Source organism: Ascaphus truei, chromosome 12 (genome assembly GCF_040206685.1).
Source record: "Ascaphus truei isolate aAscTru1 chromosome 12, aAscTru1.hap1, whole genome shotgun sequence".
Taxonomy (NCBI): domain Eukaryota; kingdom Metazoa; phylum Chordata; class Amphibia; order Anura; family Ascaphidae; genus Ascaphus; species Ascaphus truei.
The window spans coordinates 1,232,601-1,253,405 of record NC_134494.1 but is presented as its reverse complement, the minus strand read 5'-3'; the positions used below and the strand labels follow the sequence as shown (position 1 = coordinate 1,253,405).

At 43.5% G+C, this 20,805-nt stretch overlaps 1 protein-coding gene across 5 annotated transcripts in view; it reads left to right on the top strand.

Annotated features, from left to right (window-relative positions):
- LOC142464295 (uncharacterized) overlaps positions 1-20,805 on the top strand; it is a 181,565-nt gene that overhangs the window by 109,980 nt on the left and 50,780 nt on the right. For all 5 annotated transcript variants that reach the window (XM_075567769.1, XM_075567771.1, XM_075567770.1 and 2 more), the window contains exons 5-6: positions 12,228-12,351; positions 13,022-13,179. In XM_075567769.1, the coding sequence (XP_075423884.1) occupies positions 12,228-12,351; positions 13,022-13,179 (282 nt within the window). The remainder of the gene's footprint in view (positions 1-12,227; positions 12,352-13,021; positions 13,180-20,805) is intronic.

Below are 20,805 nucleotides of genomic sequence, written 5' to 3'. Positions count from 1 at the left end.
CTTAATATATTTACATGTTACTGTTGAGGTTATGAGGGTTAGGTCACTTTAAGGATCTTTATGTGTTCTGTAATATGTTTTTTTTTTCATTATGTATCAGTCATATGTTGTTTATAAGTTCATTTTTATTTCTTTTATATTTCTTTTGTATTTTTAATCATTAGTTCTTTTTATGTTTTATTTGATTACTAATCATCTGTTTTCTTCTGTCATTCATGTTCTTTAATATGTTTGCTGCACATTTCGTTTTGTATTGGTATTGTTAATGGTTTTTTTTCTTCCGGCTTTGCCTATCCCATGCAGAGGTGTTTTTCCCCTGTGAGGCTTCCGTAGTTACATACGGGGACTCTGTACTAGTCAATCTTGATTGACTGGTTTTGGCGCGAATTCACCCCTGCATTGGAGTGGGTATATAAGAAAGTAGATTAGGAATACATGTTACTCTTTGATAAAGCGCCATTTCGGTGTGAAACGCGTTAGAGGACCTCCTTTGTAGCATCTGCTACTATGCATCTTCAATAAAGCATTTTTATTTTTTTGGTTATTAGCCTTCAGCCCTATCTTTTCAGCAGTGCACCACCATTTTTTCTACATCCTATTTTGTTCTCACTGGACGGATGCACGCAATCGTCAGGAGCAGCAGGGATACAACACTGTGAGTTACATTATGGTTATTTTCCAGGATTGTACATTCATGTTATTGTGATTATATGGGTATTTGCAGGGCTCCAGCCATTGGGTGAGAAGACTACCCCTCTACTGTATATGGTGTTTGCACTGAGAGTTCCTTCATTTATGGGCTCCCCTCTGCATTAATTTTGAGGTTTGTCTCTCATTTGCTTCTCCATGTTAGGCTTTTATTGTGCGTCATATACCCTGTCACTAGTTCCACATTACCTCTCTACAGTGCCCTGGACTCCTCAGCTATATTACTACCACTTATACTTGGAAGCTGGAAGCACCATTTAGAGATTAATTTATCATTTTTTGCTATGATATTGAATATAAATAATAATCAATAACACTTCATGATTATATATCCTTCATAATAATATAACTAAAAATATTGTGATATCTGTGATATTTGTGAAGATTGGACCATTATTTACTTCACAATGTTCTTTGTCAATAGAACAAATTAAGGTTTACCAACAAGAGTAATACATGAATAAAGACCACCTGCACTACTTATTGATGCTCTTGATACAAAATGGAAAACAGGAAGGATGAATGAATAAACAACAGGAGTGTGAATGAATATAAGAGGGAGAGGGAGGGAAGGAAGGAGAACAGGGGTTGGGGAGGGGGATGGGAATGGAAAAAGAAGGTGGGGGAGGTCAGGGGGAAGGGGAAGATAAGGTAGGAAGATTGATATGGGAGAGACAAAGAGAGACCCATATAATAAACCACCTTTCTAAAACGATGTATAGTGGTCACCCAAGCAAGAAGTGCTTGAGTTCCTATTCAACATTCAATCCTCTTGGATACAGGGTGTCCAGAATGAACACCCAATACATTTCCAGTTTATTACGAGTACTCTCTCTATCCCCCCGTCTCCTTGGTGTGGGAATATGCTCAATTCCCAAAAATTTGAAATTGGTAATGCCCCCCCCTGGGGCATTCTGAAAAATGCCTGGATACGGGATGTTCCAAATCCCCTTTCCTAATCAACCTGGCATGTTCAGCGATCCTATTATTGAGGGGCCTAATAGTTCTCCCCACATACTTCTGATACCCCACCACATATAATAACACAAATTACAAAATTAGTGTGACAATAAATGAATGATGACATTTTGTAACTAAATTTAAGTTGTATGCATTTAACCCTTCTAGTAGGCTTCACATATTGGCACCACCCACAGCACCCACATTTGCTGAACCCAATAGGTAGGCTGCCAATGTGGTCATTAAAGGATGAGTTGAACATGCTTGGAGAAATCAGAGAACCCAATGTTCTGGCTCTCTTGAAGACAAACTTGGGTCCCTTTAAAATAACTGATTTTAATTCTGGGTCTAACTGTAAAGTACTCCAGTGCCTCTGGACTACCTCACGAATTTGGTTAGCTTGCCCATTATATTGAGTAATGAACAATGGGTCCATTTGTATTTGATTACCCATTTTATTGGTTTTATTTGTTTTGTGCTTAACCAAATCTCTTCTGTCCTTGTTTTGCGCCTGTTGGAAAGCACTCTCTACTATATGTTTATCATAGCCTCTTGCTCCAAATCTCTCACTAAGATCTCTAGAATGTGTGAGAAAAGACTCCTTCTTGGAGCAGAGTCTCCTATAACAAAGAAATTGGCCCTTGGGAATACCATGGATAAGGGATCTCAGATGACTTCTGCTGGAATGTAGAAATGAATTTCTAGAGTGTAATTTCTTATACACATTGGTTTGTATTTTATTGTTAAGGTCCATATACTGTAGAACGTCACATCAAGAAAATGAATATGATGTATATTAGTGTCCATAGTAAATTTTAGGTTGACATTGTTAGTATTTAAATAGTCAAAAAATGTGTTTAAAGTGTCAGTGTCCCCATCCCAAATGAAAATTAAATAATCTATATAACGTTTATACATGATGATGTGATGACGAAATATATTGGTGCTCCCGTAGATGTGAGTAGATTCCCATAACCCCATAAAAAGATTAGCGAAAAAGGGGCAAAAGAAGTCCCCATAGCAGTGCCCTTAATTTGTAAAAAAAAAAAACTGTGAATCAAAGGTAAAATAATTGTGTTAGTAAAAATAAAATACAATCTTGAATAAACGTGCTTTGTGCCTGTGAAAGTGTAGAAGACTGTAAAAAGTGTTGAGTGGCAAGAAGACCGTGCTCGTGTGCTATAATAGTGTATAAAGATGTGACGTACATGGTTAACCAGTGATAATTATGATTCCAGTTGATCCCTTCCATGGTCAACAGAATATCTGTTGTATTTTGAATGTATGAGGGAAGGGAATGTACTAAGGACTGTAGAAACCTATCCACATACCTGGAAACACCATCTACCAAAGATCCGATGCTGGACACGATGGGCCTGCCCGGGGGTTGTCTAGCCCCTTGTGGATCTTTGGGAGATGGTGGAACACAGGCACGATGTGATGTAGACAATTCAAATAGTTAAGCTCTTTCGTAGATACTACATACAAGGTGTTTCCTAGCTCTAAATGATTCTGTAAATGCTGCTGGAATTTCTCGGTAGGGTCTGTTGTAAGTTTGGTATAAAAAGCCTGGTCATTCAGTTGTCTCAAAGCTTCCACTCTATATGAAGAGGCAGACTGAATGACCACAGCACCCCCCTTATCTGAATTTTTAATCACTATAGATTGATCTTCTACTAAGGTTCTGAGACTACTCCGTTCTACCCTAGAAAGATTATTATGTGTAGGAACTACAAATGAAATCCCACTGGCCAATATCTTTAGGTCCCTCTCAACCAATGCCTCAAAGGCAGAGATGAAAGGGCCCCTGGAAACACTAGGTACAAAAATAGATTTCTTCTTAAGCCCTGAATCAATATGGCCAAAAAAAGAGGTAGTAGTATCAGAACCTTAGGATTCAGTATAATTCTCTTGTTAGAGAATCTTAATATCTAATGAAAACACTGTATCTTTAAATGTTTGTGGAACCTCTACAGCAGAGTTTCCCAAATGGTGGGTCGCGACCCGCACCGGGCCACGAAAGCAAAATGCCGTGTCGCCTAAAAAAACTCTTGTCGGGGGGCACGGCTAGGACACAGGGCAGAGCGGTCGCACTTCTGCTAGGCTCCGTAAAAAACAAAACTAAAAGTCTGCTGCTGCTTAGCTGTGCACTTGTGCAGGACCCCATGCAGAGAAGCAATCAGCAGTAGCTCTGCCTCTAACACTTCCTGCATCTTCATCATCATCTTGGAAGCCCAGAGCATGCACAAGCTGTGGAACCCTAGCTTCACTCCAGCAAGCTCCTGCTCCATTGTGTTTCCGACTACAAGGTAAGTGCAGAAGCCACCCCCCCCCTCCCGCTCCTCCCCCAGCAGGCAGAAAAAAATTAACTTTCAGAACTAACAATTGCACTGCAAGCACTTTTGGACATTTTATTGCACGGGGACTACTGGAACTGGGTGCCCCTGGTCTCTCTCTCTCTCTTTGCCATCCTTGTTCTCTCTCTGCCCCTCCCCCCTCCTGGTCTCTCTCTTCCCCCCCTGGTCTCTCTCTGTCCCCCTCCCTGGTCTCTCTCTGTCCCCCTCCCTGGTCTCTCTCTGTCCCCCTCCCTGGTCTCTCTCTGTCCCCCTCCCTGGTCTATCTCTGTCCCCCTCCCTGGTCTCTCTCTGTCCCCCTCCCTGGTCTCTCTCTGTCCCCATCCCTGGTCTCTCTCTGTCCCCCTCCCTGTTCTCTCTCTGTCCCCCTCCCTGGTCTCTCTCTGTCCCCCTCCCTGGTCTCTCTCTGTCCCCCTCCCTGGTCTCTCTCTGTCCCCCTCTCTGGTCTCTCTCTGTCCCCCTCCCTGGTCTCTCTCTGTCCCCCTCCCTGGTCTCTCTCTGTCCCGCTCCCTGGTCTCTCTCTGTCCCCCTCCCTGGTCTCTCTCTGTCCCCCTCCCTGGTCTCTCTCTGTACCCCTCCCTGGTCTCTCTCTGCCCCCCTCCCTGGTCTCTCTCTGTCCCCTCCCTGGTCTCTCTCTGTCCCCCTCCCTGGTCTCTCTCTGTCCCCCTCCTTGGTCTCTCTCTGTCCTCCTCCCTGGTCTCTCTCTGTCCCCCTCCCTGGTCTCTCTCTGTCCCCCTCCCTGGTCTCTCTCTGTCCCCCTCCCTGGTCTCTCTCTGTCCCCCTCTCTGGTCTCTCTCTGTCCCCCTCCCTGGTCTCTCTCTGTCCCCCTCCCTGGTCTCTCTCTGTCCCGCTCCCTGGTCTCTCTCTGTCCCCCTCCCTGGTCTCTCTCTGTCCCCCTCCCTGGTCTCTCTCTGTCCCCCTCCTTGGTCTCTCTCTGTCCTCCTCCCTGGTCTCTCTCTGTCCCCCTCCCTGGTATCTCTCTTTCCCCCTCCCTGGTCTCTCTCTGTCCCCCTCCCTGGTCTCTCTCTGTCCCCCTCCCTGGTCTCTCTCTGTCCCCCTCCCTGGTCTCTCTCTGTCCCCCTCCCTGGTCTCTCTCTGTCCCCTTCCCTGCTCTCTCTCTGTCCCGCTCCATGGTCTCTCTCTGTCCCCCTCCCTGGTCTCTCTCTGTCCCCCTCCCTGGTCTCTCTCTGTCCCCCTCCCTGGTCTCTCTCTGTCCCCCTCCCTGGTCTCTCTCTGTCCCCCTCCCTTGTCTCTCTCTGTCCCCCTCCCTGGTCTCTCTCTGTCCCCCTCACTGGTCTCTCTCTGTCCCCCTCCCTGGTCTCTCTCTGTCCCCCCTGGTCTCTCTCTGCCCCCCCGGTCTCTCAGTATGGACATTCTTATCTGTTTTATTTTACCTATAGGCCAGTATAGGCGATAACATTTTTAGTGGGTCACGAAGTAGAAGTATAAAAATAACCGGGCCACGGGAAAAAAGTTTGGGAAACCCTGCTCTACAGCAATAGTGGCTATATTATCAAGTGAGTCAACTGAACTACCCAAATCAGTCATCTGAATAGAGAAGATTTTTTTCAAAGCTAATTTCCGGGTATACTTCTGAAGATCTATCACTATGTTGAATAGGTCAAATTTCTTGTAAGGAGCAAAGTTTTGTCCCGTGTTTAGGAGTAAAGTCTGTTGAGGTGTTAATACAGTATCCAAAATGTTGATCACATTATTAATTGATGGATTCATGAGTATTTTGTCCTCTTGCTGGATCCGCTTGGCCAGCCTGTTCTTTTTTCCGTGTCTTGGCCTCTTCCGATTTTTGGCTGTGAACCGGAAGGCTTCGAAAACACGGGTCTAGCTTCCTCTTCGCGTGTCAAACTGGAACATCTTCTATCCCTGGATCCTTGGTCAGAGGCATCTACTATATAGTGACCCATTTTGGAAAAGGAAACAGAAGCTCTATCAATACCGTCAGATGAGTCTGTATCCCCACTGGATGTATCTGTGTGGCGTTTTTTTTTTCTTCCAATCTTTTTCCTTTATTGGAAACAAACAGGGAACATATACTGTACAGATATATTGCGTTCGTATGCACATAACATATAGAGTACAGTCATTGAAACCAATAAAGCATTTTCGTTTTTTGTTGGGGGGGGCGGACAGGGGCGGGGGGGGGGGATAGTGTAGTAGACAAACAGAGGGGGGGAGGGAAAGGTCTGGGGAGGGAAGGGGAGGGGTTGGGGGGAGAGGTGTGGTCGACTCCTTTTAATCCTTCTCCCGCTGGAGGATCAACTGGTTTGAGTGCTTGTTTATGGAAGTGTTGGGCCTCTGCAGTCTAGTCATGGCCCCCAGATATTGTAGAACTGGGGGATTTTCTGTGTGAGCATGGCAGTAAGTTTTTCCATGATCATAACCGTGGTAATTCTTTTCGTGACCGTATTTTTTTAGGGTGCTTTGATCTGCTTCCAAGCAGCTGCGATAGAGCACCTTGCAGCAATTAGGATGGCTGAGATAAGTTTAGTTAGGGGGACAGGAAGGCCATCAACTTGTTTTCAAGAAAGGTCAGAGGGTCCATGGGAATTTCCAGCCCCGAGGGTTCACAAAGCAGTTTCTGGATCTTATATCAGAACCCCTGGATCTCTTGGCATGACCACCAAATGTGAGCCTTGTCTTCTCTTTGACCACATCCTCTCCAGCACAGATCTGGCGTGCCGGGGAAGATCTGGCTCAACCTACTCGGAGTTAGGTACCACTGGAATAGAATTTTGTAGATATTTTCTTTTGTGATCGTGCAGATTGAGGTCTTGGATGCTGCCTCCCAAACATCCTTCCAATCATCTATATCTAGTTGTAGGTTGAGGTCTGCACACCACTTTTGCATGTATGCATGGCTTGGGTTCACAGATGTTGACTCTAACCCCCTATAGATCTCTGAGATCAATCCCTTCTGGTAACAACCCTTGATGCAGAGGGACTTAAATTTGGTCGGTTTGGGAAATGTGGTGTTTTGGGAGAGCACTATAATAAAGTGCCTAATGTGAAGGAATTTAAACGGGTTGAGGTCTTGTACTTGATATTTATCTTGGCACTCTTGGAAGGACAGAATGTCCTCTTTCGTCAGCAAGTCTGCTACCTTTCTAATATTGAGGTCTTGAAATTGTTGAAATTGTCTCTGAGAACACCCAGGCGGGAAATCCGGGTTATCAAAGATGAGGGTAAGTTGAGAGGGGGTGATCGACAGGACGAACTTCCCTTTGTTTCTAAGCCAAATGCTCAGCGTACACCTCATTGCTCCCAGATCGTATTTTCTAGACCCTTTCTCCTTATCGCTCCAAACCCACAGAATCGCCGACAGGGGCAAAGTTGCTGCATAGTGGGATTCTATCTCAAGCCAACATGATGTGGCCGGGTTGTTACTACATGTCACCGATTGGCGTAACTGGAATATTTGGGCTTGGATATTTTTAAGGTCAGATATGGGAATGTCTATGGGGGGGTTTGAAAAACATATAGGAGTCCGGGAGGATGTTTACTTTGGTTGAAGTGATCCTACCAAACCAGGAGATCTGAAGTTTATTCCAGGATTCTAAGTCCTTTTTGATTTGGTTAAATAACGGGGGGTATAGAGAGTTGTAGGAGTTTGTTATTTTAACTCTAAGATACTTTATATCAGGGGACTTGCGCTTTGCATTGATACTTTGGGAACTCAAATCACAAGCCTGGTACAACAGCTTTCCCAGCTTTCACTACAGCCTATTCTGCCACCGGCCCCAGCCGCACAGGGTGGCGATCGGCCATCAGAACTTAGGATTCCTACGCCTAAAGCATATGCGGGTGACCCTCTAGCCTGTCGTGGGTTTTTGAACCAATGTGAAATACAGTTTGAGATTTCTCCCAGCCTGTTCCCCACCGGACACACCAAGGTAGCCTATGTTTACTCTCTTTTAACAGGGGACGCCTTGGCATGGGCCTCTCCCATCTGGGAGTTGCGTGCGGAAATCACCCAGGATTACCAGCTCTTCCGCCAAGAATTCCAGCAGGTATTCGATATTCCCGCCCGCAGAGATACTGCCGCTGCTTCTCTTGTTCAATTGTCTCAAGGTCGTAGGTCCGTAGCCAAATACGCATTGGAATTCCGGACTGTCGCGGCGGAGACGCATTGGAACCAAGAAGCTCTTATTGCTGTGTTTTGGCAAGGTTTGGCCGATTCTGTAAAGGATGAACTTGCAGTCCAGCCCAGGCCCCAGGGATTGGAGGAATTGATCGCACAATGTATACGAGTAGATCAGCGCCTACAACAGCGCCGTCATGAACGCCAGCGTCCCAGAATTTTCTCTTCTCACCCTATTCTTCCCAGGTCCTTCCCAGCTATTCACCATGTTCTAGATGCTGTGGAACCCATGCAGATTGCCAGTCAAGAGTTCCGTAATACCGACAGGATTGCCGATAGAACCCCTGACCGGATTGACGAAAGGGCTCGTCGCCGGAATGAGGGCCTTTGCTACTACTGTGGATCTCCTGAGCATACGGTACGTTTTTGTCCTTTAAGGCCCAAAGAACAAACACGACCAATGGGGCAAGAGGGACTCATTTTGGCGTCAATATCTTCTCATCCTATCTCTGAAGATAAAGTCCTGTATTGGACGAAACACGTTGGTGCGGCTGCTGTATACACCCATGAGTGAGCTTATTAATAAATAACACTCGATTTTATTCTGGAGTTTGCCCCGTATTTTTTCATACAGTGATCCAGTTTGCAGTGCATCCTTTGCTCTCCTTCATCTCTATCTCTGAAGAGGAATTCCCTAAGAGAATTATGCTTCCAGTCTCGCTTGAAGGTCCGAATTTACTCGTAACCCCCGCCGCTTTTCTTGATTCAGGATTCGGTGGTAACTTTGTGGATCAAGATTTTGCTACTCATAACAAAATTCCGCTCATCGCCGATTGGCCTCGAGGCTATTGATGGTCGTCCTTTGCAACCTGCCTTCATCACGTTAGAGACTCTTCCGCTCACCCTTTCTGCCGGCACTCATACCGAAATCATATCCTTTGACGTGATGCACTCTCCTGCCGTTCAAGTTATCCTAGGATTACCCTGGCTACAGCAGCACAACCCACGCATTGATTGGAGGGATGGCAAGACAATTCAGTGGGAGCCAGAGTCAGATGCCTCATCATTACCGGTCATTTCTCCTACTACAGTCCTCGCGGGAGTGGAAATGCCCCCGGCTAATGATTCCGCTCTTCCTGAAGCATATGTGGATTTCATCGACATGTTTAGCAAGACACAATCGGAGGTTCTACCGCCTCACAGATCTTATGATTGCCCCATAGATCTGGTTTCCGGCGCTGTTCTTCCGAAATGTAAGTCCTACCTCTTGTCTCTCCCTGAAACTGAAGCCAGGGCAGCATACATCAAAGAAAACCTTGAAAAAGGATTAATTTGTAATTCTTCGTCCCCCGCTGGTGCCGGTTTCTTTTTTGTCAAAAAGAAAGACGGATCCCTGAGACCATGCATTGATTACCGAGGGCTAAATCTCATAACAGTCAAGAATCGATACCCCCTTCCGCTGATCTCTGAACTTTTTGATAGGCTTCAAGGGGCAAACATTTTTTCCAAACTAGACCTCTGAAGAGCTTACAATCTTGTTCGCATCCGAGAAGGCGATGAATGGAAGCCTGCCTTCAATACAAGTTTCTTGTAATGCCCTTCGGCTTATGCAATGCTCCTACTGTTTTTCAGGATTTTATGAATGATGTCTTCCGTGATGTTCTCAACTCTTTCGTAATCGTCTACCTGGACGATATCCTAATTTTTTCTAAAAATCTTCAAGATCATGTCCAGCATACCAGGCTCATTCTCGCTCGCCTTCGTGTCAATAATCTCTACGCTAAGCTCGAGAAATGTCTTTTTGATCAAACCTCTACTGCCTTCTTAGGCTATATAATTTCAGATAAAGGATTTTCAATGGACCCTGAAAAACTTAAGGCTGTTTTGGATTGGCCTCAGCCCAACTCTCTCAAAGCCATCCAGCGTTTTTTGGGCTTCTCCAATTACTATAGGAAATTCATCCGAAATTTTTCTACCACTGTGGCTCCCATTACTGCCCTTACCAAGAAGGGAGCTGACCCGTCTGTATGGCCTCCACAGGCCGTCTCGTCCTTCGAAACCCTGGAACAAGCTTTCGTCTCTGCACCCATTCTGCGACATCCAGATGTTAGTCTTCCATTTTCTTTAGAAGTTGATGCGTCTGATTGTAGTGCAGGCGCCATCCTGTCCCAGAGATTCTTCCCTCAAGATAAGCTTCATCCATGCGTTTTTTTTTTAAAGAAGTTTTCGCCCCCTGAAAAGAACTATGATGTTAGCAATAGAAAGCTCTTGGCTATCAAGATGGCCTTACAGGAATGGCGACATCTCCTGGAAGGCTCCCGCGAACCTATTTCTATATTAACCGATCATAAATATCTTCTTTATATCGAAAATGTACGTCGTCTGGGGTCTCGTCAAGCCCGTTGGGCACTATTTTTCTCAAGATTTAATTATACTCTGTCTTACATTCCCGGTTCTAAGAACACAAAAGCTGATGCCTTGTCCCGACAATTTTCTCCTGAGGAAAGATCCGAAGAAACCCCTGAAACTATCGTACCTGTACTGACGTAGGTTGAACCGCGAAGGTATTAGACTTCCAAGACAACAGCTCGCAAACGCCCCCCTGAGTTTTTACACGGCATTGCAGTATTGCAGACAGCGAGAATAAAATGCTAATATCACGAGCGCGAAAATAACGCAGTTCACTTTGGCCGAAAACGACAAAAAAACGCACCTAACCGGGATAATCTGAGAGCCACGGATCTAGCCGACTTAGACTCAGATCGTCCGGCACTGGAGTAGATGAGGTTGAAAAAAGACGTAGGTCCATCACGTTCAACCTATGCTAAATTTAGACAACAGATACTTTATCCTATATCTATACTTATTGATATTGTTACCCTGTCACATGTACCTTTTCCATTCAGCACTGAAATATTCAGTGTGAAGAGCCTTATGTAGTCTTTTTAGGACAGTATATTGTGCAAAATGATATGTAATTTAATCTCTGTACAGTATCTCTTTTATATCAATGTACTCAGGAGAGCCAGGGCAATCACATTTCATATTTCTTTTCATGATTACACTACGCTGGCATGAGAAATTGTGATGTCTGAAGACAATGATCTTGATATTTATCTTATATGTGTACACTGTTTTCAATAAAGATTCCCGGGCAGATTTTTTGTATCGCAAAAAAACATGTTACGTGTTTTTACATATACTTTTACAAAATGCATACTTTCATGGAGGTATTTTTGTGCTTGAGGGTAGGATTGTCTTGCCAATGATTGCATGTGCCTTTTGCATCCAGTCTTAAAAAAAATGTAAGTATGAATAGCCTTACACAATCGTACTACATTTGGGCCTGATCTGATGTTGTATGAGAAAGTTCAGTGCAGTTGGGAGTCTTGAGTTTCTGCTCATAAATTTCCATTGCTTTCAACAAGATTCCTGAACAGAAAATGTTGTCAGAAAAGAGATGCTACCAATGTTTGAATTCCTGGATGCACTTTTCAAAAATATACTTTTGTTGGGGTATTTCTATGCTAGGGGATTGTCTGGCCTTGTCAATGATGGTGTGCATCTTTTACATTCAGTACTGAGTGATTGAGGTGTGAACAGTCTTGCTAATTTGGGGTTTGGGCGAAATAAGTTTCTAGATCTATACATTTTGGATAGGGTACTCTGGAAATAAGAGACAATATAATCTAGTGTTAGAATGAAAGGATGACTTCTCGTTAGAGAAATCTGGAATATATAAATAAAATAAGTAGATCTAGGTTCATATTTATGACATCATATCTCGATCACATGACATGCAATTCAATCTCAAAAGCCACCACTGCTTAAGATGAATTTGGGAGAGACAAAAGAGAGAGTTTTCATGGATACATACTGTAGACTCTCACATGTCATCAATAGTGTATTGCAAAATGTTGAAATGTCACTTGGCCATGCAGGTGGAAACTATCCTTGGAAGCAAAAGGGTTAAGTATATAATGAGCCTGTTCTAGAGCAATCTTTGTATCTGTATTTTCTCATCTGACGTTCCATAAGTAAAAGAGTCTTACAGGAATAATTATTATACAAGTATCTGGATACTGAGTGGGGGATTCTCTGCATTTCAGGTACCTATGAAGTGTGATGATGTTGAACTCTATTTCACCATGGAGGAGTGGGAGTATTTAGAAGGACACAAGGAGCTTTATAAGGACGTGATGATGGAGAATCACCAGACCCTCAGCTCACTGGGTAAGGGACATGTTTGACATTCTAATTGAGATGTCAGCCCTATGTTTGCAGCGTAGCCAACTTTAACCCCTTCAGTGTCCTGATGTTGTACAATGTACACAATAAGAGCTGGCACCTTGGTGGCCATTATAACGTTCATTATAAATCATGCTCCCCGGCTGCAGATGTAGGGGCATTAAATCAGCCTCTGCTGGCTCTTCCAAGAAATGCTGTTGATGTATAAGAACACTGATCACAATTTCAATGTACTGTAAAAGTAAAGAAATTCTAAACTGAATGTTTTTTCTCCTTCCCCCCCTTCAAATTATATTTCGTCTTTGTGGCTTGAAAGGGCAGATTTCCCCCCTGGGATTTCAGAGGAGAGGCGAAGAATGGGTCGTTTTTGTTAAATGGGTATCTAATTATTTGCTTTACCTTACCTTCTATACCAACAGGGAGGGGAGACAATCTGTGATTTTGTGATTTGGGGGCTGTATCCATGCTGATTCTTGCCACTCTGGTCCAGTTTGTCTGTGTCTCCAGATAATTAAATTATCATCTGGAGACGCACCAGAGTGGCAGTATGGAGACAGCCTCCCATAGAGAGAGCAGTGTTGGGGGGTAGGGGAGGCTACAGTGACAAAAACTTCCAGACAGGACAAGAACAAAATATATATCTCTATCTGCAAAGGTCACCACTTGGTGAATCACTTACACAAGGACCAGAGACCATTCGTGGAACATCTGACTAACTTGCTGATGATGAACAAGATTAACAAGGAAAAGAAGCAGATCATCGAGAGCATCTTTGATCACACCCTGGAGATCATCTACTTGCTGACCGGAGAGGTGAGGGCTGCTTGAAAATTTCATAATGACACCACTCTTATCGCCTTCACTAAAACAGGGACCTGCAGAGCATTAAAATAAGAGGAATTTGAGAAAAAATTTCAGGTGATTGTAGAACAGGATGAGGGAGCGGGATGTGTGATATGTGGAAAAAACAAAATGAAAAATACATAGAGTAGCACGGTTGATAGCAGGATAAAACTGTCTGGACTACTAATCTTCAAACATTATACTCACAACGATGCGAGTGCAAAGAGCATATCACACTCAAAAAGCTGGTGTGTAGATGAATATAGATTGAAGTGTCGCCAGTGGTCAAACGCTGTGTGTGGGTAGTCTTTGATATGGAAATAAGATGGAGACACCATAGCGCAGAATATCTGTACTGATATAATATTTATAGTATAAAATAATCCCTCCAGGATGCACACGTACAATGAGGACATGTTAAAAGGGCACATCAAAGTGTAATAACAGACGGAATCCAGGAGAGGTGGTGAAGGCGACACACCGGGTCAGAGTGAGAAGGATCTCCTAGGTTAGCGGTTGCTGTTTCCAGGCTGCCGCAACAGAAAGCGGCTCCAGCAGAGGACTGACAAGTTCTTCTGATCCACGCGTGCACGCGTGGAGAGATTGCCTTCGCCCCGCATCTGTTATTACACTTTTATGTGCCCTTTTAACATGTCCTCATTGTAAGTGTGCACCCTGGAGGGATTATTTGATACTATAAATTATATTATTTATTTATATATTATTATAAATATTACTACCCACACAGCGTTTGACCACTGGCATCACTTAAATCCACATTCATCTACACACCAGCTTTTTGAGTGTGATATGCTCTTTGCACTTGCATCATTAAGTATAATATTTGAAGATTAGTAGTCCAGATAGCAGGATAAAACTATCAACCGTGTTTTTTTTTACATATTACGCATCCCGCTTCTTCATTCTGTTCCTCAATCATCTGTGAGAACATAAGATGTCTCTTTTCTGTTGGAGGTTGATTGGGAAGCTTAGTACATTTATTGTATTGTTTTCTATTGTATCACGTTTATTTTCTTATTTTTGGACTTAGTGCACTTTTTACTATCCACCACTAGGTGTCAGTGTTTATCCACATTTCTTTGGTTTAGATCAGGGGTGGGGAACCTTTTTTCTGCCAAGGGCCATTTGGATATTTATAACATCGTTCGTGGGCCATACAGACGCAGACAGGCAGGCATACGGCATGCATGTATGCACAGAGAACCCCGCCCCCCTACCTCTGGTAGTTACTGCTTCTGCTGGGGGGATCGTGTAGGGCGGATGCTGGGGTAAGTGCGGGGGGAACTGCTGGAGAAGCATGGGGGAAGTGCGGGGAATGCTGCGGGGACTGCTGCGGGGGGAGTGCGGAGGAAGTAGGGTGGCTGCTGGGGGAATGCTGGGGCTAGTACGGTGGCTGCTGGGGATTGTGAAGGGCTGCCGGCATCTCACACCACCTCCTCCCTCCTCCCGATCAGGCGTGCGGCTGCCATTTTTTTTAAAATTAGCATGACCCCGGTTATAGCAGTTGCCTCAGCAGGGACAGACCAAATGATTTCGAGGGCCTTATACGGCCCTCGGGCCTGACGTCCCCCACCCCTGATTTAGATGTACATTTGTTTATATATTTTGCACAGTTGAAGTGCACCAGTCCTGTTGTTTCTTTACCAAACAATTTCCAGGGACAGATGTAATAAGACAAAGGAGAGCCCAGGAAGAGGCAAATGTATGTCTTTATTTTATATAGCGCCATTAATGTACATTGCGCTTCACAGCAGTAATACGCATGACAACCATATAAATAACAAAAAATAATAATAACATCTAAAGGGAAGAAGTGCTTCAGACATAAAAGTAACATTTAGGAAAACGAGTTCCTGCTTCGAAGAGCCTACATTCTAATTGGTAAGTAGGATAAACATTCAGAGACAGTAGAGGGCATTCTGGTAAGGGCATCAAGGGGCCAAGGTTTATGTATGGCGTGTTAATTATCAGCCATGGAGCCATTCATGTTCTTCCTTAAGCAGGTGTGTTTGAGGTGGATCTTAAATGTGGATAGAGAAGGTGCTAGACAGATATTGAGGGGAAGGGCATTCCAGAAGTGTGGGGCAGACAGTGAGAAGGCGGGAGAGGGCTTTAGATACAAAAGGGGTAGCGAGAAGACATCCTTGAGCAGAACGCAAGAGTCGGGGTTGTGTATAGCGAAAAATTAGGGCTGGGGTGTAAGGAGGGACAGAAGAGTGTAAAGCTTTAAAAGTGAGGAGGAGAATTGAGTGTGTGATACAGGATTTTGTAGGAAGCCAGGAGAGGGATTTCAGCAGGGGAAACGCCAAGACAGATCTAGGAAAGAGTAGAGTGATTCTGGCAGCAGTGTTTAGGATAGATTGTAGGGGAGACAGGTGAGAGTCAGGAAGGCCGGACAGCACGAAGTTACAATAGTCGAGACGGGAGAGAATGAGGGTCTGTGTCAGAGTTTTTGCAACAGAGGAAAGGGCGTATCTTGGTAATATGGACTGCCCAGGACCACATAAAGACATGATTGGGTAGCAGGGGAGCACAAAATCAGATAGTGTTACATGTAGTTTGTCAGAAGGAATAAACCCAGTAATTAGATGTACATGGGTCCAGTGAGAGACATGTTTATGCCGAGAGATCCTGAACCCACTACATATAATATACTGCACCGACACACTTTATTCGAGCAAATACCCAGTATGTACCTGGCAGATACCTGGAATGCGCCGCTCCTCACCTCTGACAAGCCCCGTTGTGTTTGCCTTCCCAGCCTGGGTTCATGCCTGGCTGACGGGCGGCTAATCTGTTAAATGATAATGATTAGGATTTAATAGGCTGCAATGCTTCGCGTGTCTACGAGATGGCATAAATTCATGAATTGTAATGCAGTATATATATATATACTGTGCAGTATTGCAGCCAGCGGGAATAAAATGCTTCAATCCCTGCTTGGAAAATACCTCAATGCACTCGGGCAGAAAACAGTCACAAACCTCAATTCACCCGGGTATACCCGAATTCGTGGGACTAGCCGAGCTCGAATAAAGTGTGTCGCCAGTGTACATACAGTGGTGAGAAAAACTTTGTGAACCGCAATGATAATTACAGAAATTCCATAGTTTTCCCAGGATAACCTTTTTGTATCAAAACAATTTTTTCTTAAATATCCAATAGGGTTTATATTAACCAATTCCACATCTTTTGAAAGAAAATGATGTATGAATTAGACAAACAATGAGTAATAAATAGCCTGGGTATGTGAAAAAATAAGTGAAACCCTGGTTTTATCAGCTAAATTAAAGGGGATAATTAAAATCAGATGTTAAAATAATTAGGTAGATCTTCAGGTGGAGGTTGGAAGGCCCCGCCCTACAGATGCAGCCAGTTATATAAACAACTTGCCGCAGCACGTGCTTGTGAAACGTGGACCAAATGTGGAGCGTTCATTGCAAAGTGCATAGCAAGGGGAATGGACCATAAGGATTAACACAGTGGGGGTCCCTACTTCTGAATGGGATGCCCGCTGTGTTAATCCTACCTGGCTTCATTAGTCTGGAAGAGACGTCAAGTAAGAGTAGACAGAATCGGTCACTTTCTCTGCGCGCCTCTAACAGGCGATCACGCGGCTTTTATTTTAATAACATTGTATTGAAGCAGGGGTCTCTGGAGCTGAACCGCATTCATTTGGGCCCCGAGGACCCCCTGTTTCCTGAGTTACAGGCCTCCAGTATATGGTAACTCTGCTATGTTCAATTTCCCGATCACGTGGGCCATGGCGCAAGAGAAATCAACATGCAGGAGATTCCAGCACCCCATACCGGGCCCTGTAACTCAGGAAGTAGGAGGTCTCCGGGGCAGAACTTAATGCAGTTAAGACCCCCTGGAAACTCCCTGCTTCAATACTAACTGCAAAGGTAATGAAGGGGTTAAACTAAACTACTTAGTTTGTTGCTGATAGAGGGGTGGGTGAAGGGGTAGTTTCCCCTGGGTGAGTGGTTAGGCCAACCGAGAGGGTTGCTGGAGGGGTTAACCCCTTTATTACCATAATGCAGGGGTACGCAAACTGGGGGGTGCGAGATTTTCCTGGGGGGGCGCAGGTTGTTGCAGAGGTCCCGCGCTCTTCCCCAAGACATTTAAATTAAATGGATCACGTGAGGCCTCTGCAACTTCACTTACCGGGATTCAGATGCATTGTGTGACACGTCACCATGGCATCTGACGCTGCGTGACCGTGTGACGGGACATCACATGACCCATCGCCATGGCAACGCATCGTCAAATGATGACGCGGGGTCACGACATGTCACATGACCACATGACGTCATTTGATACTGCAAAACGAGGTAAGGGGGGCACGAGCACTGGGGAGACCAAGCAGGGGGGGTGCAACTCCAATAGTTTGTGCCCCCTTTCCATAATGGCTGCTACTGCCAAGGTAATGAAGGGGTTAACCCCTCCCACTACCCATCCGAGAGGCCTAACCACCCACCCTCTCTACCCCCAACAGACCTACCCCCACAAAGTATAGTACAGGACATAAGACTCTGGTGGGATATAACCACGTTAGAAAATTATATAAACACTAACAGGATCCCCAGAGGTCTCCGGGTAAAGAAAGTACCGACTTTTGGTTTCGTTAATAGACAGTTTGAGCAAGATTGGATAAAGATCTTAGATCAGTGCTCAATAAGACTAATGGAGCTAATTATACAACAAAAAATCCACGAGAAAGAGTTGTTGAATGTAGAGATCACATCCTTTCAGAATAAATTTAAACCCTTTGAGACATGGGATCAATTCATTAGAAATGATGTTACTTTATTAGAGAATTTGGAAACGACCGAGAATGGTATCAGTGATAAGAAACAGATTAAGTTTGAGAGAGACAAGGCTGATTACATCAGGGGCCATGTTTACTGTTGGCAAAAACCACCACAGCGGGAGGGGTCAAGACCAAGACCATTTAAGAAATACCATGATAGAGGAACAGATAATCGCACACCTAACAAATCTATACTCAAAAATAGAAGGGTAGACACATCCAGCTTTGATTCTGACCAGTCAGAGGGGGACACTAGACCACACTCAGTGTCCTTTGATAGATCTGATGACTATGGGAGGGAGTATACGGATACCCATAGAATAGACCCCAAACCGTCTACGTCTACTGCCTTAATGTTTTCTAGACCCCTTAAATCTGATTCTAAATCAGTATCAAATAATGGTTCAAAAAACTCAAAACCACATGAAGATCAAAGAGAAAACGGGGAAATAAGAGGCAGAACGAAAAGGAAGAAATATACCTGAATAAGTCTATAGATAATTTGATTAACCTCTCAGGAATTGAGTTAACTATTGATCAGCTATCTTTACTTAATCGTGGGTTAGTCTTTGCCCGACTGATAATTTTCAGATTTTTGAGACGGTGATAGATTTACAGAAGTTCACTCGAAAACTATCCCTCAAATTTTTTTTTGCTTCACAGGCCTCACATGTATCATCTAATATCCATATGAATGCTCAGGAGAATGAATCTATTTCTAATGATAATATTACTATGTTTGACTTTAGAGATCAATGTCAAATCAGATATGGAAGAGATGTTAGTGCAACAAGGTGAAGAACCTAATTTACATACACAATCATTTTTTGGCAATCATGATTCAGGTTTAAGGAAGAAATCCATTTTTTTGTCCCAGTTCTCAAAGCGGTCCGTACATTACGGCCTTTGAGAAACTGGTAGAACGGGACATTCGTTTGCTTAATAAAGGTTTTTCGTTTTCTAATGTTATGAACAATAACCTCACCATTTCTGAAATTGAACAATTGCAAATTCTTAAGCAAGATGAGAGATTAATATTCAAGAAAGCCGATAAGGGAGGTGCCCTGGTGGTCTTATCATCAGATCATTGTAAGAAAGAGGCATATAGACAACTTAATGATTTATCTCTCTATCAACCTTTAAGATCTAATCCAATTGAAGAATATCAGAAAGAATACATGGAATTGTTGGATATGGGTAGGATTCTAGAAGTCATCAATCATAAAGAAATGGGGTTTTTGGCCTGTCCGCATCCCGTGACACCCATATTCCATCATCTCCCAAAGATCCATAAGTCGCTGGTCGACCCTCCTGGTCGACCCATTGTGGCGAGTATTGGATCTTTGGGAGATGGGTTGTCTCAGTATGTGGACGGTTTCCTTCAACCCTTGGTGTACCAATTACCATCCTTCATTAAGGACACGTCAGATCTGATTGGATCTATCAAGGGACTTCAGTGGAAACGGGGATACAGGTGGGTCACCTTAGACGTGACCTCCCTGTATTCTATCATTACACACGAACATGGCATTCAGGCTCTTCAACACTTTTTGAATTTATCTGATTTATCTGTCACTTTACGCACATTTTTATTGGAATCAGTCACTTTTTTACTCACACACAACTATTTTATGTTTGATTCACGTTATTTTCTTCAAAAATTAGGCACTGCTATGGGTTCTTCTTTTGCGCCATCTTATGCGAATCTTTTTATGGGTTTTTGGGAGACACGACACATTTATCACGATTCTAATTTATTTCGTTATCACATTATATTTTATAGGCGCTTTATAGATGATCTTATTTTGATGTGGGATGGGGATTTGGATTCACTGAGCACTTTTATTAATACACTTAACACTAATGATTATAATTTACATTTCACATTTACACAGAATATCCATCACATACATTATTTAATCATGACACTTTCAATAGATATTGATAAGAAAATACAGACGGACATTTTCCGTAAACCCCATTCCAAAAATGCACTTTTATGTGCGACGAGTTGTCATCCACCAGCGCTCATTAAAAGTATACCCAAGGCGCAGTTTATTCCGTTAAAGAGGATATGTTCAACAAAAGAGATGTTTTTGAATAGGTCACGTGAAATGACAGCTAACTTTAAAGAAAGAGGCTACAAACAGGAGGATATCATTAAAGCATTTAAATATGCAGATTCCCTGGATAGGGATGAGATTATAAAAACTAACAGAGGTAATAAAAAGAAACGAAACATTTATGAGGACAATTCAATTTGTCCATCCTTTATTTCTGTATACAGTAAACAATCTAAAGCAATTAAAGAAATCTTTCAAAAACATTGGAAAGTACTTACCCTAGACCATGACATTGCTGCACTTGTACAGGGAGGACCAAGATTCATTTATAAAAAAACAAAAACTTTAGGTAATCATTTGTCTCCTAGTTTATTCAACGCACAGTCCAATAGACAACCACTAGGAAATATTCCAAAAGGTTTTTTTCCCTGCGGGCGGTGTTCAATTTGTAAATACTCTAGGTCTATAAAAAACATTACTACATGTGAGGGCAACCATCGTATTAACAGCTTTATGAATTGCCACACAAGTCATGTTATTTATCGCTTACAGTGTGGTTGTAAGATGTCTTACATTGGACGTACGATTAGACCTGTTATAATAAGGATACAAGAACACATCAGACATATTCTGAAAAAAGATATGTTACATCCCGTGTCAAGGCATTTTTCAATGTGCAGCCTTGGTGACATCTCTAAT